This window comes from Esox lucius, chromosome 25, assembly GCF_011004845.1.
Source record: "Esox lucius isolate fEsoLuc1 chromosome 25, fEsoLuc1.pri, whole genome shotgun sequence".
Classification (NCBI taxonomy): domain Eukaryota; kingdom Metazoa; phylum Chordata; class Actinopteri; order Esociformes; family Esocidae; genus Esox; species Esox lucius.
Window position 1 is genome coordinate 9507884 of NC_047593.1, and position 23416 is coordinate 9531299.

Consider the following 23416-nt stretch of genomic DNA (forward strand, 5'->3'; position numbering starts at 1 on the left):
ATTCAGCCAATTGTCTTTTAGTTTTTTTCATACAATTTAATTATGTTTAATTTGCGATTACGACCTTTCTGCTCTCTGCAGCAGGGGGGAGAAAGAGACACGCTCCAAAGCACATTTCGCCAAGCTGCCCTGTTCCATTTCACACTGCTCATCCCACTAGGAATTTACTGGCACATATGCACTGGCACATATGCACTGGAGGAGAGCGTATTCCCCAGCAAACAACTGCAATTGAGTTTGCGGGCGCTTACTCGCTAAAGCGCAATTGGACAAGGCATCTCTGTCTGTAATCCACTGATCTACACTGGGCGCCGCTGAGAAGATTTCCTTTGACCTTTGTAGGACATCTGTGCACTGACCCAAATGTTCATCTGCCAAGAAGTTTGCATTATGTGATTGAAGAGAAATGCCAAAGAAATCTGCCTATATATATATCAAAACAATATTTCATCAGTTCCAATAATCACAACTTCTAAGTCATTTTATTAAATAATCAAATGATATAACATGTCAGGAATGTAAATATCTGTAGGTCCTTAATCTTTAACATATATTAGATGTGCATTAATTCATATGCATTGGTCCCAATATATATTCTGAATACACAGTAATGGTGTTTTCTAAATGTATTCACTTAATTTACTAATTTATTTTTAAATAACACTTTACTCACTATAAACATCTATTTCAATTAGATTTGATGTCTTTTTTTGTGTATGCAAACCTTTTTGTGTGTATGTTTCCATTTGTATTTATTATTAAATAGTAGTATTTGCCATATCTAATGTGTTCCATCCCTGTGCTTCCAGCCTGCGTGTGTGGAGGACAGTGACCCTGACATCCTCCTGATCAAAGTAGAGGAACTGGACCCTCAGGGAGGAGACATCAACCTCCAGGAGGGTGAGTGGAGGCTTGGGGTGGAGGACGAGGTGATTCACTATGGGAGGAAGGTTGGGGGTGGAGGACGAGGTGATTCACTATGGGAGGAAGGTTGGGGGTGGAGGACGAGGTGATTCACTATGGGAGGAAGGTTGGGGGTGGAGGACGAGGTGATTCACTATGGGAGGAAGGTTGGGGGTGGAGGATGAGGTGATTCACTATGGGAGGAAGGTTGGGGGTGGAGGACGAGGTGATTCACTATGGGAGGAAGGTTGGGGGTGGAGGACGAGGTGATTCACTATGGGAGGAAGGTTGGGGGTGGAGGACGAGGTGATTCACTATGGGAGGAAGGTTGGGGGTGGAGGATGAGGTGATTCACTATGGGAGGAAGGTTGGGGGTGGAGGACGAGGTGATTCACTATGGGAGGAAGGTTGGGGGTGGAGGATGAGGTGATTCACTATGGGAGGAAGGTTGGGGGTGGAGGATGAGGTGATTCACTATGGGAGGAAAGTTGGGGTTGGAGGACGAGGTGATTCACTATGGGAGGAAGGTTGGGGTTGGAGGACGAGGACGAGGTGATTCACTATGGGAGGAAGGTTGGGGGTGGAGGACGAGGTGATTCACTATGGGAGGAAGGTTGGGGTTGGAGGACGAGGTGATTCACTATGGGAGGAAGGTTGGGGTTGGAGGACGAGGACGAGGTGATTCACTATGGGAGGAAGGTTGGGGGTGGAGGACGAGGTGATTCACTATGGGAGGAAGGTTGGGGTTGGAGGACGAGGTGATTCACTATGGGAGGAAGGTTGGGGTTGGAGGACGAGGTGATTCACTATGGGAGGAAGGTTGGGGTTGGAGGACGAGGACGAGGTGATTCACTATGGGAGGAAGGTTGGGGTTGGAGGATGAGGACGAGGTGATTCACTATGGGAGGAAGGTTGGGGTTGGAGGACGAGGTGATTCACTATGGGAGGAAGGTTGGGGGTGGAGGACGAGGTGATTCACTATGGGAGGAAGGTTGGGGGTGGAGGATGAGGTGATTCACTATGGGAGGAAAGTTGGGGTTGGAGGACGAGGTGATTCACTATGGGAGGAAGGTTGGGGTTGGAGGACGAGGTGATTCACTATGGGAGGAAGGTTGGGGTTGGAGGACGAGGACGAGGTGATTCACTATGGGAGGAAGGTTGGGGTTGGAGGATGAGGACGAGGTGATTCACTATGGGAGGAAGGTTGGGGTTGGAGGACGAGGACGAGGTGATTCACTATGGGAGGAAGGTTGGGGGTGGAGGACGAGGTGATTCACTATGGGAGGAAGGTTGGAGGTGGAGGATGAGGTGATTCACTATGGGAGGAAAGTTGGGGTTGGAGGACGAGGTGATTCACTATGGGAGGAAGGTTGGGGTTGGAGGATGAGGACGAGGTGATTCACTATGGGAGGAAGGTTGGGGTTGGAGGACGAGGTGATTCACTATGGGAGGAAGGTTGGGGTTGGGGGTGGAGGATGAGGTGATTCACTATGGGAGGAAGGTTGGGGTTGGAGGACGAGGTGATTCACTATGGGAGGAAGGTTGGGGTTGGGGGTGGAGGATGAGGTGATTCACTATGGGAGGAAGGTTGGGGTTGGAGGACGAGGACGAGGTGATTCACTATGGGAGGAAGGTTGGGGTTGGAGGACGAGGTGATTCACTATGGGAGGAAGGTTGGGGTTGGAGGACGAGGTGATTCACTATGGGAGGAAGGTTGGGGTTGGAGGACGAGGTGATTCACTATGGGAGGAAGGTTGGGGTTGGAGGACGAGGATGAGGTGATTCACTATGGGAGGAAGGTTGGGGGTGGAGGACGAGGTGATTCACTATGGGAGGAAGGTTGGGTTTAGAAATTAAAGTGTGCATCTTTCAGTTGACCATAAAGCAACACCTAACAACCTCATATAGCAGTGGGGCTCAGATGGTGTAACAGTGTTCAGTTTCCTAGCTCCAAATATTAAGTAGAATACCCAAGACATCTCTGAAATCATGGTATATCTGATATACTGGACGGTGCCTTTCAAAAGAATTCAGACCCCTTGACTAAGTCTCAAATTTTACTGAATTACCAGTGGAAAATATACATTTAGTTCTGTTTGATATATTGTCCCTAAAACACAAACACAAACTTATTTACTGTAAGGTGACCTTGGTTTCATGATGGGAACAATTTTGAAAAAACTTGCATTAGTATTGCTGCGCTAGCAGCTTTATGTCTTTTGGTAAGTAAGCACACTGTGTCAGAGTGATTTTGGCCCAGGTCTTCTCGCAAGACTTTGTCTGTGCTCATTAAGATATATTATTTTGTGCCCTTTTCCCAATCTATGCATTTCTATAACTTTATCTATAACTTCAGTAGAATGCTTTATGGTCTTAATGTTCCTTCAGATTCACAGCCTGACCAATGACCCTTCAACTGTGGGTGTTTTTTCCAGAACATGTGACAGCAACTTTAATGGTTAACAGGTGGAAGTCAATGTTAAGGTAACTGTGTGCTGGTTAGGGTTATTTTCTGTGTTTGTGTAAACGGGGAGTTTTTACAGTACAGGGGCTGAATACTTGCAACACATTTCATTTTTGAAGTCACCTTACAATTACTGTTTCTGTGTTTATATATCAAACAGTATACAAGTAAAATGAGAGAACTGGTCATGAGTTTGAATACTTTTGCCAAGCCCTGTATCATTATGTTTGGGGAAGCAGGGTAGCTTAGCATTTAGCCATTAAACAAAGCTAATCTCCAAGCTGGCTTGGTGAAAAATCTGTCCCTGACCAAACCCCAAATTGTTCCCCGGTTGTTGCTGAAAATAAGTAAGTGTTCTTTGTCATATTCACCCTGTAAAATAACCTCCCGAAAAAAAAACCCATGTCCCTGTGATTGATTCTGTCCTCTGCATTTCTATGTGCCCTCCAGATGTCGAAGAGTCCAGCACAGACGACTACAGAGCAGGAACCTTGCCTTTGGAGGCCCCGCACCGAACGTCCCCGCCGGACCACACCCACCACCACCCAGGGACGACCAGGCACCACGCCACCACGGAGGTCAGCTATGGCCGCTCGTCGTTCGACAGCCAAACCCTCCCTCCTCTGCTCTGGACGAACGGGGGCGACGCTAGTGTCCCAGGGCCGTCCTCTCTCAGTATCTCCTACCCAGCAGGCCCCAGTCTAGGCAGGCTGATCATGGGAGGCAGGTTGGGCCCCGCCGGCTCAGAGATGGGCCAGCACAGGGGTTTCTCCGGCGAAGGCTCCGGAAGCTTCTCGGCTTCCGCGGGTCCTAGGGAGGGGTCAGAGATGGTGGGCCACGACGTGGCGTCGGGGGGTTCGGAAGACCCCCAGGGTCAGGATTGGTACAAATGCGGTAGGAAGAAAGTGGTGAGGAAGAAAACATTCCTCTGCAAGTTTTGCGGGAAGGGCTTCTCCTCCCCGGCGAATCTGGAGCCACACCTACGCACCCACACGGGCGAGCGGCCGTTCGGCTGCACCGTGTGCGGGAAGCATTTCTCTCAGTACTGGAACCTTAAGATCCACAAGAACGTTCACACGGGGGAGAGGCCGTACGCCTGCCCACTCTGCGGGGAACGCTACGCCGACCCCAGCAACTTAAAGAAACACCAGAAACGGCACCACCCTCAGCAGTAGCTCTAATTCTGGAAGGGGCTTTTATAACAACCCTCCGTTACCAAATGAGGAGGGGAAAACAGTCCGATGGTTTTATATTTTTTACGGCCAGAAGTTATCACTAATTATATGACCTGACCAGAAATAAACTGAAAGCCGTGGGCAAAAAAGGGACCTCCATTTTTTTTGGGTCTGACACCTTGTATTTGTATTGGTTTCAGGGCTTATAAGGTTTGTGCGTCGAGTCTTAGCAGTTACGCAATATTTAAGGTCGGGTATCTGAGTCTTTTTGTTTTATATTTTTGTATTATTATTTTTTTTATCTGTTCAAGACAGTAATTTTAGTAAAACATTTTCTTCTGAGTCATTTGACCGGTGATGGTTCTGAGCATATTTCATTTTGATTTTTAAAGCTATATGAAAATGATGTGATAGGAATTCTGTAATGTGTGACCGTTAAGAATGCATTTAGAAGATAGCCTAGATGATCCCGCTTTTTAACACAAAGGTTTAGCCTGCCTATGCCTAAAATCAGTAAATGGGTTTGAATAACCATATTTAATAGCCGTACATTTGACAGTTTTTCCTCAATCGGGTACAAGCATTTCCGGGAACAAAATTACAGTTTTCAAAACCATGTTCTCTAGACACAGAACCCTGGCATTTGGTAAAACTTTCTTTTTAAAGAAGTCATTTTTCAAATGGCATTAAAGGAACGTAGAAATAATTGACCCAAATTACAAAGTGAAATTGTTGTCCTTACCCTGCAAGCAGTCCAGACAAGCATAGGCAAAACAAAAATGCTAGTGTTTTAGCACCAATCAGAAGTCACAGTACCAGTGTTAGTATTTAATAATTTATAAGTGGCCTTGTTGAGTATCTCAAGAGTATATTGTACACTCACCTAAAGGATTATTAGGAACACCTGTTCAATTTCTCATTAATGCAATTATCTAATCAACCAATCACATGGCAGTTGCTTCAATGCATTTAGGGGTGTGGTCCTGGTCAAGACAATCTCCTGAACTCCAAACTGAATGTCAGAATGGGAAAGAAAGGTGGTTTAAGCAATTTTGAGCGTGGCATGGTTGTTGGTGCCAGATGGGCCGGTCTGAGTATTTCACAATCTGCTCAGTTACTGGGATTTTCACGCACAACCATTTCTAGGGTTTACAAAGAATGAAGTGAAAAGGGAAAAACATCCAGTATGCAGCAGTCCTGTGGGTGAAAATGCCTTGTTGATGCTAGAGGTCAGAGGAGAATGGGCCTACTGATTCAAGCTGATAGAAGAGCAACTTTGACTGAAATAACCACTCGTTACAACCGAGGTATGCAGCAAAGCATTTGTGAACCCACAACACGCACAACCTTGAGGCTGATTGGCTACAACAGCAGAAGACCCCACCGGGTACCACTCATCTCCACTACAAATAGGAAAAAGAGGCTACAATTTGCACGAACTCACCAAAATTGGACAGTTGAAGACTGGAAGAATGTTGCCTGGTCTGATGAGTCTCGATTTCTGTTGAGACATTCAGATGGTAGAGTCAGAATTTGGCGTAAACAGAATGAGAACATGGATCCATCATGCCTTGTTACCACTGTGCAGGCTGGTGGTGGTGGTGTAATGGTGTGGGGGATGTTTTCTTGGCACACTTTAGGCCCCTTAGTGCCAATTGGGCATCGTTTAAATGCCACGGCCTACCTGAGCATTGTTTCTGACCATGTCCATCCCTTTATGACCACCATGTACCCATCCTCTGATGGCTACTTCCGGCAGGATAATGCACCATGTCACAAAGCTCGAATCATTTCAAATTGGTTTCTTGAACATGACAATGAGTTTACTGTGCTGAAATGGCCCCCACAGACACCAGATCTCAACCCAATAGAGCATCTTTGGGATGTGGTGGAACAGGAGCTTCGTGCCCTGGATGTGCATCCCACAAATCTCCATCAACTGCAAGATGCTATCCTATCAATATGGGCCAACATTTTTAAAGAATGCTTTCAGCACCTTGTTGAATCAATGCCACGTAGAATTAAGGCAGTTCTGAAGGCGAAAGGGGGTCAAACACAGTATTAGTATGGTGTTCCTAATAATCCTTTAGGTGAGTGTAGATTGCACAGCAAACCCTACAATAGCAAAAAGGTTGCCCAGAAAACTATTTCTGTGCATATGAAAGTAAAATGTTTATAGTCAGCTTATAATATTGTAAACTTTCTATTAGCAATCAGAAATACAATTCTCAATAGTTAGGTAAGGAAAGGTGAATGTCATGGAGAGGACTACAAATGACAGGAAAAGTACAGGCCACAGCACACAGCGAATTAGATCTCTGAATGTTGTAAATGACGACATAGGAGCAATACAATATAACATTTGAATAGAAAAGTGTACATTTGCACAATGTTATGAAGAAAATCTAAATAGTTTATTTAAGTTTTACCTTGAGAGGCTGCTAATAGCCGTTCAGAATTTTTGTGCTCTATTATTTACTTATTACCCTAAACAAAAAGATTTTCAAGTTCTCTGTGAAAACTAACAGTGGTGATGTTCTGTGAACAAAACACTTTACTGTGAATGATGTGTTCATTGATGACACCGGGTTTAAGATGTAGTCCATGTTCAAACGCCAGTAAAAGTCCAGACATTGCTGCAAATGTACTAAATCATTTGATAATTGTTTCTCTCCTATTGGTATTTTTAACCACAGTTCCAAGAAAATGCTTGTACACAGTTTGAGAAACTGGTTAGTTGGTGAATGTCTTGTTGGGTGATGGTATCCTTTTTTAGTCCAAAATTCTTTTCTCTTATAGGGATTTATCTATTGTGTCACATTTCTGTGAAACGTTGATCAATGTCCTTACATTGTAATGTTAAAAGAAGATTAAAATGTTGCTTTGCAAAAACTGAACGAATTAATGTGGTTATTATGACATTACTCCCACAGGACATTCAACTTCCTCAACTGTGACACAATATTAAAATAAAAAGATCCTACATCACATCAACACAACTTAATTTTAAGATTAGATTTTTAAGGTGCAGCCTTGAACGATACCTGATCAATGCACCATCATGCCACCTAATCTAATGTTTAAAAATAATGGGATCAATAACATATTTGGTTATCGAGGTGCGGTTATTTACTGAGCTCTACTGCTTTGTCCACTCTGCTCTGCCTGAACATGATACAGACCAGCAGAATGTGAGGGATCAAGATCAGCAAAATTTCAGTGCTACCAAAGACACCCATTTTCAAAATAACAACGGCAGAGTTTGACGGTCATGCCTCAAATGTACCTTTAAATCCATAATCATGAAAATAATGTGATGTATATAATTTCAACATAACTTGTGCACCCCCTGGTGTTTGTTAGCCTGATGAGTTTGTGCTGTGCTTTTATTTATTAAAAGACAATTCACCTTGTCATGGTCTTGTTTTCCTCTTTTCTTCCCAGGCAGCTGATCCAGAATCAACTCCCCCAACAGTCAGGCTGGACCACAACTTAGGAGGCCTCACACCGACAAGCGGACCTGATCTGACGATGGATTGTAAGTGGCAAACACAGAAAAAAACAATGTCAATGAGCTAATCAACAGCTTGGGTAAAATCAGGCAATTCGACTACCCTTTAAGTCAAATGTGCTAACTGTTGCTCTGGACACAGTTTTCAATATGGTTTTCATGACTGATGCGTTATTGTTTAATTATCTCCTGAGCTTACAGTCCGCATCATGTCCTTTAAGTAGACAGAGAACCTGAACTAGTATTTACAATAAATGTGCACTTTTTCCTCTGATCCTTATCTAGACACCGGGGAGCCCTCCAGACCTGTCCCTGCCTCACAGAAAAGCCTTGGAACAACAAGAAGCCCAGTGAGCCAAGGCAATACATCCAGTCTCCACAAGGGGGTGCCAGACGGCGCGTCGCAAACGCCGACCACCCAGCAGCAGCTCAAGCAAAGGGCGGCCAACAGCGCGTTAGGATCCGAGTACTCGTTGTTTGAGCTGGAGACCTTTTTCACTCGCTGGGCCCCTGACACATCGGTGTCAGAGTCGCCCTCTGGTGGTCCTTCGTGCTCATACACTGACGATGACACCACAGAGACGGACCAAGACTGCCTTATAGTCGACCCTCAGCCCCAGCCCCAGCCCCAGCTCCAGCTCCAGCTCCCCTTAGCGACTGTAAGACCTACAGGGGAGACTGTGCCTTTCTCTGGGGGTCAGGGAGCTCCAGCAGCCTCTCTGGGCGGGGGCATCCAGGGCCACCCGACGTGGAGCAGGGCGGCCATTTTGAGAGCGTCTCAGCAAGCCCACCAGAGGCAGCTCCAGCGGCGCTTCAGAGCGCAGCAGCTCCAGCAGACACATCCGGAACACGCAGCTACCTCCACCGCCAACGCCCCCGGGGCCGGCACCTCGTCCCAGCCACTCCGCCCACGAGGGCTTTTACCGCCGGGTAGAGGGGCCTTGGCCAACGGTTTCGCCCACATCGAGGTGAACCTGGCGGGGCAGCAGGCGAACCAACTAGCCCAGCAGCAGCGCGACGCCACCGGGAGGAGAAAGAGCTACGTGTGCCGAGCCTGCGGTAAGGCATTCACCGGTCAGTCCAACCTGGAGGCCCATCAGAGGGTGCACACGGGCGAGAAGCCCTTCAGGTGTGTGACCTGCGGCAAGATGTTCTCGGAGGCCGGCAACCTGAAGAAGCACCAGAGGGTCCACACGGGGGAGAAGCCCTTCGCCTGTAGCCACTGCGGGAAGCGCTTTGCCTGGATATGCAACCTCAGGACGCATCAGCAGTCAGCTGTTTGCGGAGGTGGTGGAGGGGAGGGAGGGGTTTGAGGGACAGTTGTGTTGAAATCAAAAGTACGGCGTTGCTGCAGCGGACATCAGTGGGAGTGATTTTAATTAGACTTTGACCCCTTCTGTTTTTGTATGAATTTAAATCCTACTGTATAGTGTGTGTGAAACCTCCAAAATAAAGTATACACAATTCTACAAATATGGTTGCAAAATGTCAGGAAAGATCAATGACTTGATTACCTTAACAATAAGTAGCTGGAAATCAACAGTTTGCATCTCGGATTTCTAGAAAAACTGAAAGTGACCGGAATTTTGGGAAACAAATCAGCAGAAAGTTGCATTCACAGTTTAAAGTTTGTTCGACTACAGATATGTTACTATAGTCCAGTAGTTTGTGAGACGATTATTATGATTATTAGATATTCTCTTTTTTTACGGAAATTTCAATGAATAACAAATGTTTGAGGGGAAACATTTTTGTCTTAATTTTGTTTCTGATCTCCCATGAGTCCTCGTTGAGAGATTTTCCTTTGTCAGAGTTTATATTATTATTAGGAGACATAATTTCTAAGTTATGACGTGCAAAATAATTGTCTCTGTTGTGTGGCCACAGGCAGCGTCATCAAAATGAAGGTATTTTCATAGTGGGACTACGTAAAGTAACGTTATGAGCTTTAAAGAGTGCATGATGAAAAAAAAAAAAAAAGATTAGCAGAGGATGGTTTCGATCCATCGACCTCTGGGTTATGGGCCCAGCACGCTTCCGCTGCGCCACTCTGCTCTTCGCCGAGGTGGGTGACTGTTTCTCCTTTTAAAGGAATTTACATGTGATTTCATGCGTTTCATAAACATTGTAATTTAGTTTTGTTGTTGTACACGTTTTATTACAAGATGTCCTTTATTTCTCATTAGTAAATATCAATTCATAACTATAAATACGATCGAAATTAGTGTTTCTCCTTACTGGTCTTGTACATTCTATTCTTCCCTTTCAAAACGTGGTTTACCATTTCAAATATAAGCACTACAGTAAAAATTGTTGTACCGTCCAAACACACGTGCACATAATATATACTATGTACCTGATTAAAATATTATTTCACAAAAATAACACAAAACAGTAATTCCCTGACCGGGAATCGAACCCGGGCCGCGGCGGTGAGAGCGCCGAATCCTAACCACTAGACCACCAGGGAAGGACACTAAGAAGCAGATGGTTTTTCTATTCATTCAAGAAAAAACAAACAGGAAACCAAGAAACTCATGCAGACTTGTTTTTGGTGTAACTGACTGCTACATCACAGGTGGATCACCACATGAGCACGAGCTAAAAACAGCAACAAACATCTCTGTCCTCCTTTTTAACGCTGCCAGCTGTGTTTCTGGTAAACAACTTCAATGTATCGTCATTTTCAAAAAGCTAGCTGCTTAGGATGGACCTGTTGGTTACCTCCACGCCAGTCAAAGATCATGCTGCATCTCCTTCGAATTGCAAAGCCAAAGACGATATGTCTCCGGCTATGAAAGAGAAGATCGAACAAAACAGACAGCGAGCGCTGATGTTGAGGCGAGCCAGGCTGGCCAGCAAACCATCGGCTGGAAAGCTGGATAGAACTTCGGCTCAAGTCCCAAAGATAGTAGACTCTGGTGGAGGGTTCTTTAACGGAGAGGCGCAGCAAAGGACAAAGAAAGTGGTGCACCAACCTGGTATGTGGATGTATATTTTAACACATTAAACATGATGGGGGCATCAATGTATATCTAGGCCCATATCATGTCTACTGAGCAGTATGACAAATTCTATTTAGAAGTAACAAAATGAGCGGTTATAGAGTGTATTTGGCAAGTAGTTCGAATCCCCAAGCCATCCTTTGAGAAAATATTTATGAACTTTTGATGGATAAGTAAAGGTGTAGATTTTTTTCACCCTTTTGACCGAAAACATTTCAGCTTTACAGCAAAATGTAATTTAATTTCTACAGTTTGGCATTAGCAGGGACAAAACACTTTTACAACTTTAATTATAGTGAATTTAGGCTATCAAACCTTGAAGTATTGCGTTGAAATGTATGTAATGGTGAAGTACTGCAAGTACCAATGTCCTGAAAACATACATTAGTCTACCATTACTACATTGTATTTGACTGGTCGGACTTTCCTCCATCCAGCCCCGGTGATACAGACAGACTATCTGCTATGTGATGACTGTGACAAGCCGTTTATGGATTCCTACCTCAGCCACAGCTTCGATCTGGCAGTCTGCGACAACTGCAGGTGCTACTATGCAGACATTGTATTGTTATGCATATACAAACCATACATTTATGCTTTACGCGTATTTAAATAATAACCTGGACCACATTCCTTCGTGCGGTCTTGCAAACTGTTAATTGGCACGGTAACTGAGGTGGAAAGTCAGCACACATGCGTCTGAGACCAACATCTTAGAAGACTCTGCAAAAAAGTTAATATTCTTTCTCCCCACCACCCCCACTCGCCTCAGAGACAACGAGGTGAAACACAAGCTGATATCCCGTACCGAGGCTAAGCAGCTTTACCTGCTGAAGGATTGTGACCTCGACAAGAGGGAGCCAGTGCTCAGGTTTGTCCTGAGGAAGAACCCACACAACCCTCACTGGGGAGACATGAAACTCTACCTCAAGCTACAGGTAGGAGGCGCTGACTGCTTTACCTTAGCCACATAAACAGAGGGGGACAGGCGGAAGGAGCATCCGACTTGAAAGGTTGATAGAACAAAACCCAAAGTTTTAAACATCTGTTCTGTCCCTGAGCAATCAACCTAATCTATCTCATTTGTTTGTAACATGTTTTAAAATGGCCACTGAATGTAGTAAGTAGATAATGGTACAATTGAATAAAGGCTAAATCTAAGTGAAAACAATGTTGTACTACATGTTTCCAGATGGAGAAACGTTCCTTAGATGTATGGGGCTCCAAGGAGGCCCTTCAGGAGGCCAGGGAGTCCAGAGAGGAGAACAAAGAGGTGCAGAAACTAAAGCGCTTCAACAAAAAGGTCAAAGGTCTGTCACATCCCAAGACGCTCTTTTGGGTTTAGGTTTGGGGACTGTGCAGGTCACTGAAGTAAACTGTACCAGGGTTGTTGGACAAGTGTCCCCCCCCCCACTCCTCAACTGGCTCGTGTTGGTGATTGACCGACCACTATAATCACTTGTTTTTTGATAATAGGAAAATAAACTGAGGTGGTTTGCAGCGATAATACATCTGTGACAACCATTGTCATGAAACCTTGGAAACTGCATGAAAACCTAGGATTGGGGCCATTTCTCTAAGATACTGGAATCGGCAAGGCTTGCACCTGCAGTACCCCCCCCAGCATTAAAACCAGCATTCTAAGCCTGCCAGTATCACCTGTTTTTAATTCAGGTTACATGTTTTAGGTCAATAATAAAGAAACCAAATCACAAATAAATGTCAACCAAATCATTCCCACTCCGGTGCAACGAGTTTCCTCAAACGCGCCAGTCTATTTCTTGTCTCTGTTGATAATTTATTCTATAGTTCTTTTCATTGTTGTGTCCAGAGCTGCGTCGTGCAGTCAGGAGCAGCGTGTGGACCAAGGACACCAGCGCTCACCGACACGAGTACGGCCCCGAGGAACTAGTGGACGAAGAGGAGGACCTTTACAGGAAGGTCTGCAACACCTGCGGACACCAACTGACCTACGAGAAGATGTAGCTTAGTGTCTTCAAATCCTCCCAGGGGCCAAAGGCTGATTGGTTGTAGACCACTGATAGACACTAGATGTTTAAACTGTTTAAAGATTCTAGCAGCTAAAGCAGAGGTGTCGAACCGATTCCACGGGGGGCCGAGTGTCTGCAGGTTTTTGTTTTTTCCTTCACACTGGTTCCCAGTTCAGACCTAAACAACCAGGTGAGGGTAGAAACTAACCAATTAGTGACCAAATTAATCAAGTACAAGGTGAGAGTGAAAACCTGCAGACACTCGGCCCTCCATGGAACCGGTTTGACACCTCTGAGATAGAGCAACTGACTAGTCACAGAACCATTGCTAGTTCAAATCCCAGAGCTGACATGAGAAAAGCAGGTTATTGCTCCCAGATCCTGTAAAGATGCTGTAAATAAGAATGTTTTCTCAGGCAACTTCACTGATGAAATAAGGGTGACATTTAATGTCTTTTACTTACCTTTTTTTTATTTAAAATTTGAGATCATGTTATATGAAATATAATATGCATATCTACACTTTTTAAATTGCAATAAAACAGTCTTTCCCTAATATAATCCCTTTTCATACATTGTGCACAAAATTCATATGATAATTTTAAAAAAAGGTCAACAATTATCTACAGCAGAGTAACAATGATCAGATCGCTATTTACAACAAGTATTTGATATACTGCCGATTTTGCAGGTTTTCCCACTTACAAAGGATGTAGAAGTCTAATTTTTTTTCCATAGGTACTCTTCAACTGTGTGTGATGGAATCTAAAACAAAAGTACAGAAAATCACATTGTATGATTTTTAAGTAATTAATTAGCATTTTATTGCATGACTTAAGTATTTGATAAGTATTTGATCAGAAAAGCAGAACTTAATATTTGGTACAGAAACCTTTGTTTGCAATTACAGAGATCATACGTTTCCTGTAGTTCTTGACCAGGTTTGCGCACACTGCAGCAGGGATTTTGGCCCACTCCTCCATGCAGACCTTCTCCAGATCCTTCAGGTTTCGGGGCTGTCGCTGGGCAATATGGACTTTCAGCTCCCTCCAAAGATTTTCTATTGGGTTCAGGTCTGGAGACTGCCTAGGCCACTCCAGGACCTTGAGATGCTTCTTACGGATCCACTCCTTAGTTGCCCTGGCTATGTGTTTCAGGTCGTTGTCATGCTGGAAGACCCAGCCACAACCCATCTTCAATGCTCTTATTGAGGGAAGGAGGTTGTTGGCCAAGATCTTGCGATACATGGCCCCATCTCTCCTCCCCTTAATACAGTGCATCCCCAAAGAACAATGTTTCCACCTCCATACTTCATGGCTGGGATGGTGTTCTTGGGGTTGTACTCATCCTTCTTCCTCCAAACACGGTGAGTAGAGTTTAGACCAAAAAGCTCTATTTGTGTCTCATCAGACCACATGACGTTCTCCCATTCCTCCTCTGGATCATCCAGATGGTCATTGGCAAACTTCAGATTGGCCTGGACATGCGCTGGCTTGAGCAGGAGGACCTTGCGTGCGCTGCAGGATTTTAATCCATGACGGCGTAGTGTGTTACTAATGGTTTTCTTTGAGGCTGTGGTCCCAGCTCTCTTCAGGTCATTGACCAGGTCCTGCAGTGTAGTTCTGGGCTGATCCCTCACCTTCCTCATGATCATTGATGCCCCACGAGGTGAGATCTTGCATGGAGCCCCAGACCGAGGGAAATTGACCGTCATCTTGAACTTCTTCCATTTTCTAACAATTGCGCCAACAGTTGTTGCCTTCTCACCAAGCTGCTTGCTTATTGTCCTGTAGGCCATCCCAGCCTTGTGCAGACCAAAATGACCAGGTAAAGGGACTAACAAGTGATCTTAACTGATCAATGAAAACCCACACACAAATGGAACGATTTTGGAACATAGCCATGTACTTTAACTCTGTGCATTTACAGAACATGTAATACCTTTCTTGCATTGGTACTTAAAACCTTTGTCAAATGGTTAAAAAGTAATCAACCTTATGAACACAAAAATCACAAGTGTTTCAGGCACATTTTGGTAAAACCATATGTCCAGTTCAAGCGAACTAGTTGCAGTTTTTTGTTTGTTTCAGTTAGCAAAGGCAACTACAAAAAATACTAACTTGGTTGAATAGGTCCTGAATTTTATAACAGGTAACAGGCTGTTGGTCTTTTGATGCAGAAGGGAGACAAAGGGGAAAGCATTTTGGTGTACAAGGCCAATGTCATTTGCATTCAGCAACATTTTATTAAAGATGGTAAAACATGACTAAATCTGTACAACCTCGAAAACCCAGATATACGACCAGCTGAGAAATACAGGAACAGGTGACTAAAATTACTACACTGCAAAAGCAAACAAACCAGACTATAAAGTGCATAAACAACATTCCTTTGAATGGAATTTCACAAGTTTACTATTAAAAAAAAGAAAATAATCAATGATAGCATAAGTCAAAACAAGCCACACTGCAAATGTACCCAAGTGTTTAACAACACAGGTGACCATACAGGTGAAATGCATAAATTGTTTTTTTTTTAAACACAATTACACATTCCCATCCTACATACTCTGATGACCCAATAACTGTTTAAGAGTTATTGGGTCATCACATTTTCTATAGAAAAATCCCAGGTCGACTACACCAATTAGCAACAGACCTCAGTCTACGCATGTTGCAAGCCCCATATGACATCATCTTGTCCTTCTCCTGATGTCATGGAAGATGGGCCTTGGGCCCAATCTTCAACATCTATCTTCTCTTGGTCCCTCCAAAGCCTGTAGAAAAGAAGCAGAAAGACATCCTGAGAAACACTCCGTACAGAGAAGATCCAGTTACTGCATCCGTTAGAGCGGCATGGGGTCAGCAACTTAAATTAAGATTAATATTACTTTACCGCAATACACAATTTGTCAAGATGATCAGACCTAATCACAACATTGATTAACCAGAATAAATGTCATTTGACAAAAGGAATAAACCAAATACGGTAGTGGTACCTGAAGCTGTGCGTGTGCCGGTGCTGGGGGCTGGGGTCGCCGGGCTCCTGAAGGCTGAGGAGTTCGAGTAGGTGTTTGTGTACGGCGTCTGGCGTCTATCATAAACATGGACATGGGGGGGCGGACAAAATTAAGCAGTAAATTTAACAAAAAACAGAGTTTCGTTCTATGATGTGCCGACCCTCTACAATTGATAATACCCTATACATGTCTGTGTAGCTACATTTTTCAGAGGATGATGGTGGCAACACCAGGGTAGTGGGTTTGTTTCGAGTTAGATTACTTGGATTCAAGTACGACTCATTTTTGGACTCGAGTACGACTCATGTCACATATTTTGAAACGGACTAGGTAAAAAAAAAAAAAAAAAAACAGTAAACACTAGCAACTCGACTTCATTCCTATGACTTAACTGGGACTTTTCCAGCCCCATCCTCTCTCACCTCATTCTGCTCACTGACACAGCCTCACAGACCTAGTGTCCCATGTTCTCAACACACACGCATTGGGATGTCACTCAAACTAAGCCTATACATTCAGCTGTCAACGCGTGCGTGCGTGTGTCGTCAATACGGACACGATTGAGAACTAGCAATCATGGAATCTGGATCAGTTCTTTAAATTGTTATGTTCGGATTCAATGGCCATGTCGTGGTGGGGAGGAAAATGACAGAAAAACTTAAATTGACGCAATTGCCACAACATCTTACTTTGAGACACACGAAATCCAACGAACACCGGTAAGAATAAAACTACAGCTGTGCTGTGCCTAGCTAGCGTGAGTTAAGGTCAGAATTAAATACTGTTTATAAAAACATTGGCTGGGTGTTGGGAAGATTCCATTCAAAGAACTTTGTGGTGATTAGTTCTGCAGCAGTCGGATTCATGGAGGGTAATACAGTACATTCCTCCATTCTCATATACCAATGTTATTTCCATGGCATCTCATTGCTTTAGTTAAGTATTTCTGGCAATATTCTCGGATATAAAGGCAAGGCATTATTTCAAAGTGGACAGCATTTTATTTCAAAGTGGACAGCATTTTTGTTTTGAACAGCCTTATATAAGCTTCACATTCATTTTAAAACTATCTAAAAACATAAGACTGTTGACAACAGAAATACATAATATTATTGAGTAGGTTGTCTTAAGTTCCTTTATGATAATTCAAGAATTAAACAAAAAATGTTTTTGATAATCTCCCAACGTCTAACAATTTTTCTTAATCAATTGACTTTGAAGACTTTAAACCAAAAATTTGAGACGTGTCTTCAGAGCTGTGGACTTACTTGAGACTTGTTGATTATTACTTGTGACTTCACTCAAGACTTGAAGGCTAAGACTTGAGACTTGCAAATATGTGGCTTGTCAGCATTAAAGTATGACATATTTGCAGGTATGCTGGGAGTGTCTCTGCAAGAGCGCCTTCAAAACAGCTCTAATGTGGGTTTTTTTACCTCTGCGGGTTGTCAACATACGACTACCTTGAGAAAGCCTTGGAAAATTAAAGATGCTGATAAAAAATTCTGTGTTAGTGAGGTAGCTCTTTAAAGGACAATAAGACAAATTACACCACTGACCTTTGACTTCCAAACAAATAACCAAGGACTCCTCCAGTCCCCATCCCAGTCCAGAACCCATTTCCCCCAAAGGTACGCTGCCTGGCACCGGCAAAGTTCTGCTGCTGTCCGCTGTAGTCGTTGCGGAATCCGTACCCAGGGTTGGCACCGTAGCCTGCAGAACCAGGGAACCCAGAAGAACCAGGGTATCCTGACGAGGAACCTAGGATGGAGAATGAGACACTTTACAATAGCCGTAAGTGGTCATTACAACTCACAAGAGGGCAGAGTGATCAGAGACCAGCCCACATAGCCCAGGAGCTTAAGTGAACCTTCAAGATAAGGTTTGTGTATGTGTTAGCAAACAGCTTGGGATTAGGTATGGACTGTAGCCTACCAGTGAAGTCCGGTTTGAATCCAGGAGGTGGTGGCCCATTGGGAGTGTGTGAATTGGGGTCCGGAAAGCCGCTGTTTGGGAACTGTCCATCTTGTTGTAGATTCCCCGGCCCACTCAAGAACAGCTTGTAAACGCCGTAGGCCAGAAACAGGAGCAGAGCGACTACCAGCAATCCACTGGAATCGCCGTCCCAGGAAGGACTCTGTTGTTGGTTGTAGCTGTGGTGGTGCTGCTTGTTGTCTGAGGAACCTTTGAAGAAACTGGAAGCGAAGTCACTGAAACCAGACGAGAACCCACCTGTGAAGCCAGAATTGGAGATCATTACGTACAAAATAGAAAGGCTGGAAGAAACACCACCAAATAATGTTGTTTTCTGTCCAAAACGTTTAAAAACATTTCTCAGCCGTTTGCCCAAATAATTACAACCCACCTGTTGAGCCTCCCTTGTGCCTCCCCTTGCCTTCCTCAGTCAGCTCCAGTGAATATTCCAGTCCACACGAGCCTTTGAGTATATAGGGATCATCGGGGTGGTTGAATCCCTCACAGCTGACCTCTATACGTCCAAATCTGTAGGAGGTGTCCATGTCGGTTTTGCATTCCCACTGAGAAATTGAATCATGAATTGGCAAAAATGTGCAACATTTCATTTAGGTTAGACCTGGTGGCTAGACTGGTTCCCAGATGTGTACTACATCTGTGCTAGATCTGGGAGCAAGTTAAATACAGCGCTTAACTAAAAGAGAGTAGTCTAGCCTAGTTGCTGCTGTTAGCTGTGCCAAATGTGCTGCTAATCGAATAACTGCTGCTATTGGTAGAGTCAAATGGGTTGCTTATCGAATACGGTCTCCGAGTGTTCAGTTTTACCTGTACGTCGACTCCGTCCCAACCTTTGTTTTGGCACTGAATCACTTCAGGAAGGAAGGTTCCGCAGCCCGCAGTGCCACCGACACACTGAATCTGAGGTACGGGACTACTGCGTCTGGCTGTGGTGTACTTGCCTTTGTACAGGGTGAGTACCTGCACATCCCGGAGCAAAACACTTCCTGGACATGTACAGAGCAAACATTTATTCTCCTTTCAAGGCCTTAGGACTGAACAAATACGCTACTGATTGAAAGCGAAAGCAAATGGACACTTCAACAATCTAGGTACACTATGTAAAAACAGAGAGTTTACAATTTAATGTTGCCTGAGCCGTTGCACGTAAGTATGGACATTGATCTGTTATGGCCCAAAAAGTGTGTGGTATGGGATACAGTACTACGGGGCCGTTCTACCCCACCGAAATTCTGAAAAGATCCAGATATATTTTAGCTGCACAGTGATGTTATAGCCTAAACGATTATCAAGAAAAATAACCAACTGTAAATGTTAACTGTGTCATTTGGATTCAACAAAACAAGTTGCTAAAGCTACAGTACTGCAGAATTTAACGTGGAAACAAACACTGACCTTCATTCCAACTGTTGATGTGAGCAAAAGAGAAAAATAGCAAAATGATTTGAAATAATCCCTTCATTACGGCAATTCTTCAAACAGATCTTTCAAACGTCGTGGTGTTTGTTGTCAGGTATAAATGCTACTTAAAATCATATCATAAGTGCGATGATGAGCTACGTTCTCCAAGCTGATGAAAACACGATGAAACAACTTCCGGATGTAATGTTTGTTTTTAGCAGGTATTACCCAATCACGAGCAAGCACGACATGGCCATTTCTTCATTGCTCCTTTTCGCCCTCTTGCGTAAATATTTAAGTAACAACCATTTATGTTACGAGTCGACGCAACGTTATATGTAAATGTTTCTATTAAGAAATGTTTTAGTATTAAATATGCCCCCCCCATTAGCTTAGCTCTACAGCCTATTTAAACGTGGATGTAATTTAACACCCCAAATCCTCCTCTACAAAAGAAAAATGCAGTTAATGATGTGAAACAAAAAGGATAAAAGGATCGTCTTTGCTTAATATCTGAAGTCACAATATTTCAACACATTCCTGCAAGAAAATACTGTCTATTGAGTACCCTTAAAGGGTATAAAATTAGGACCCTATATTTTATGTAAAACTATGAATCTTACTTGAGTGTGTCTAGTTAATCATTAAAAAAGGAGTGGGGTTGAAATGTGATCCATTAATAAATGTTTTCTTATTTGTGCCTATTTAGAGCAAGAACAAATAAAAACATTTTAATAAACAGGTAAAAAAATTATTCCTTACAATGCAAGATGGTTAACAACTTTGCCTATCAATAGTGTAAACACATTTGACTGGAACTACCACATATGTATTGAATGAATTGAGGCCAGCACTGGATCTTGTAAGAATGGTTAGTGATATGGTCAAACTAAATGGTGTTAAGTTACACCCAGTGAAATCTACAGTAGGTGGTGCATACAGTACATATTCATACCAGATTGTTTGAGCCCAGCTTTAGGTGTCTGCCAAAGAACATACTGCAAGACTTGTTTACATTTTGTTTCATATGGTTCTAAAGACATACATAGCAAAACATGAATGTACTTATATTAAGACAATTTCTGATTTTAATTGATTTCAATCCAAATCTGTTAAGAATGGATGGATATCCAGTCAATGCATGACTGACTAACTCCAGAGGTCATGAACATCTGATTATAATCTGATCACAAAGACAGGCAGGCCACTTCTGATTTTTTAAGCTAACTAATTTGATGTGAAAAGACCTGATGTGATTTATCAAGTTAAATTAGAGGAATACCTAGCCAATGACCACAATTGTACAAATAGCCAGTGGCCACAACTGAATTGTGCTCAAGACCAGGAGGTCTTAGCGCAATATTTAATTTGGTCCAAAGATACTGTATATGCTCTCAGTTTAATCAAATGCATGACTCTCAGATTAGGAACACTGATCTAGAATCAGGTCCTCCTTCTTAGGCATAGATTAACACAGTGCTACCCCCAATGGCTGAGAACCTTATAGTTTGTATAGATGTGTTTAAGCGGTCGGTTTGTGGCATGCTCTGTTGTAAGGAAAGAACAAGAAGTTTCTCTATATAGAAATGTGCCTAATGGAAAATCATTAAACTGAATGTCTGGCAGCCTAATCGAGGTGTAGTTTACAGCAGACAATCCAGTGTTCAAGCATGTAAAACAAGGAAGCATGGGACTTAATGGTGCTTCCCTACAGCTTGTGGATTTGACAGCTCCAATTTATTTCTGCCTTTGTAAAAATATGCACTATGCTAAAGACAAAATGTGTAAGGCAAATATAAAGACAAGAAACCACAAACGCCAGTTATCCTCTAATTATTTAGAAAAATCAAGCAGGAGACTCATTGAAGGAAAAAAAATAAATATAATGAATTACTGGAGTACAACACATTAGTACACAACAACAAAATACAGAAGCATACTGAATATTTTAGCTTTAATGTATATGATGAACACAAAAAAACGCTCGCTTCAACATCAGAAATAGTTTCCTATTTTCTATCCAGTCCACTCCTTTTGACCCGGGCCTGTGTAGAATCATAAGGTGCCATTTCTTGCCCATAAAACACTGGATGGCTGGACGTGACTGCGGCCCAGTATGTTTTCTGTACTGTCTTTGTTCTAGTCCAGAAAACCTATTTGTAACAACAGGCATTGTAACCAATGCAATAAAACAGTCTCTTTGTTCATATCTTGAATAAATACTTCAACCGTTAAACAAGGTGGGAAAGGAAAACCGATCGTACAAATGAAGTTAGAGTGATTTACATAATAGCCCGCTCCTGGATCGATTTGTGCAGCCTTGTCGTCAACGACAAAGACCACAGGGGATGTCAAGGCAGCACAAACTGATTGAGAACCAGGCCAGTACCCATTGAATGCAATAATAATTAGCGTTGGGTCACTGTGGAAAACAAAGACACGAAAGAGTATCAGTGCAGTATCTCAGAAACAGAAGCGGAAAAGGCGATTAACATTCGATTCACAAGGTTTATGTTGGTTCTGTGCTGAACGAGAGACGCGGAGCAGCCGCTTTGGACAGAAGGCATGCTATACTGTAATAGGTCACCTTCTCACACACACACACACACACACACACACACCTTGTGCCCAAATCAACCCCAAGCCACTAACACTTATGCAATTGTGGAGATTTACGGGAATTAAATACATGTAAGAAATATGGTGGAAAGTCCAGACTAGCTAATTCCAAATTCTAGACTAGCAAAAGGCAAAGTGGACTAATCACCATATCACTCCCCTGACGCGCTCAGATTATCAACTGATCGGTGCTTATATCTGTTCCTTTTCACACATGTAAATCCATTAACGTGTGAATTGGACGTGTGCTTTTCCGGGTCACAGCCAGGGACTGCCATTGTCACCAGTGACCCTGGAGAGATTTGGGTTAAGTGCCTTCCACCTTGTCAGCTCAGGGATTTGATCTAGCCAACGTTTGGTTACTGGCCCAACGCGTTAACCGCTAGGCTACCTGTCAGCCTTCCATCCCCCAAAGTGCATCGGGGGGTTGATATGGGGTTGGGCGTGAGACTCGCTCAATCATACCGCACCCCTTCGGGTGCAGTTCCAGAGGGAGACAAACATGCCATCCTCGCTCACACACAAACACACTCCTCCCCTCACACATACACACACGCATCACTCTCCGACACATAACAAAACTGTACAGACATATAGCTCATCGAATACAAGTACCAAAACATTCTCCTGACAGAAGAAAGACACTGTTTTGTTTCTTTACAAGAAAGTATTCAATTACAACTTATTATACAAATGCATAAACTGTAGTGTACAAACTATTTGATATTATTATTTTTTTATTCAAAGTAACTACACTATTAAAATACTCTGCTATAAAAGTTGGGAGAAATACTTCATTGTTTCGCTGGGGGTGAGGGTGTCACACGTCGTCCGCCGGTAGTGATGGTATGTTGATCTTAGCTTGAGTAAAGTAGGCCATCTTTTCCCTGCAGAGACACGGTTATCAATCATTCCATCAATAAATCTATGGATAAAAACCTTTTCACATCAGCAGGAGTTTCACATATTCCCACGTGTCTTTGAGGCAGATCTCCCTGTAAGGCAGAAGCTAATGTGATTGGTTGACTCAGTGGAGAGGGCAGATCTTGCACCTCAAACGGCTGAATTCTCCCAGAGCAAATTTGACCAGGGTTTGTGCTAGTCCCTACCTTTAACCCTAACCCAACCCGTTTTAAATTAAGACTGAAATTGAGTGACTATAAAGTTTGCCTTCACCACTAAGTTGACTGGTCATAGTTTCAGGGCAGATCTGCCTCCAAGACATGTTTGAGGAAGTAAAACTCCAACTTCAGTCAGCGTTGGCATGTCCTTTATAGTACCCCAACCATCAGTTCAGCATCTACATACTTCTGTCAGATTGACAGTTCTTCTGACA

At 43.3% G+C, this 23416-nt stretch overlaps 4 protein-coding genes and 1 non-coding gene across 6 annotated transcripts in view; 2 read left to right on the plus strand and 3 right to left on the minus strand.

Moving 5' to 3' along the window:
• The first annotated feature begins 6386 nt into the window (after positions 1 to 6386).
• On the plus strand, positions 6387 to 9642 carry LOC117594120 (zinc finger protein 135-like). Its single transcript, XM_034291096.1, has 2 exons — positions 6387 to 8080; positions 8339 to 9642. The coding sequence occupies exons 1-2, from the start codon at positions 8074 to 8076 to the stop codon at positions 9364 to 9366; spliced, it is 1035 nt and encodes a 344-aa protein (XP_034146987.1). The 5' UTR covers positions 6387 to 8073; the 3' UTR covers positions 9367 to 9642.
• An 809-nt stretch (positions 9643 to 10451) lies between these two features.
• trnae-cuc lies at positions 10452 to 10523 on the minus strand. Its single transcript has one exon. It is a non-coding gene; the product is annotated as a tRNA-Glu (tRNA).
• Positions 10524 to 10603: 80 nt separating this feature from the next.
• On the plus strand, positions 10604 to 13219 carry LOC105021082 (DNA repair protein complementing XP-A cells homolog). Of its 2 annotated transcripts, none has more exons than XM_010888545.5 (5): positions 10604 to 11034; positions 11496 to 11601; positions 11831 to 11996; positions 12251 to 12368; positions 12890 to 13219. In XM_010888545.5, the coding sequence occupies exons 1-5, from the start codon at positions 10761 to 10763 to the stop codon at positions 13042 to 13044; spliced, it is 819 nt and encodes a 272-aa protein (XP_010886847.1). In that variant the 5' UTR covers positions 10604 to 10760; the 3' UTR covers positions 13045 to 13219. The 2 variants fall into 2 exon arrangements, with proteins under 2 accessions (XP_010886847.1, XP_010886848.1); XM_010888546.4 differs by having other exon boundaries at positions 12251 to 12331; positions 12890 to 13057.
• Positions 13220 to 14932: 1713 nt separating this feature from the next.
• On the minus strand, positions 14933 to 19658 carry saraf (store-operated calcium entry-associated regulatory factor). Its single transcript, XM_010888544.5, has 7 exons — positions 19456 to 19658; positions 18868 to 19046; positions 18434 to 18605; positions 18004 to 18300; positions 17628 to 17829; positions 16048 to 16142; positions 14933 to 15825 (listed from the first exon to the last, which is right to left on the minus strand). Exons 1-7 carry the CDS (start codon positions 19520 to 19522, stop codon positions 15800 to 15802), a joined length of 1038 nt encoding a protein of 345 aa, XP_010886846.1. The 5' UTR covers positions 19523 to 19658; the 3' UTR covers positions 14933 to 15799.
• A 1738-nt stretch (positions 19659 to 21396) lies between these two features.
• The window catches only part of LOC105021080 (protein WWC2), a 36552-nt gene continuing 34532 nt past the window's right edge, over positions 21397 to 23416 (minus strand). Inside the window, exon 24 of the mRNA XM_013140691.4 lies at positions 21397 to 22967. Coding sequence (XP_012996145.2) covers positions 22901 to 22967 — 67 coding nt within the window. The 3' untranslated portion in view covers positions 21397 to 22900. The remainder of the gene's footprint in view (positions 22968 to 23416) is intronic.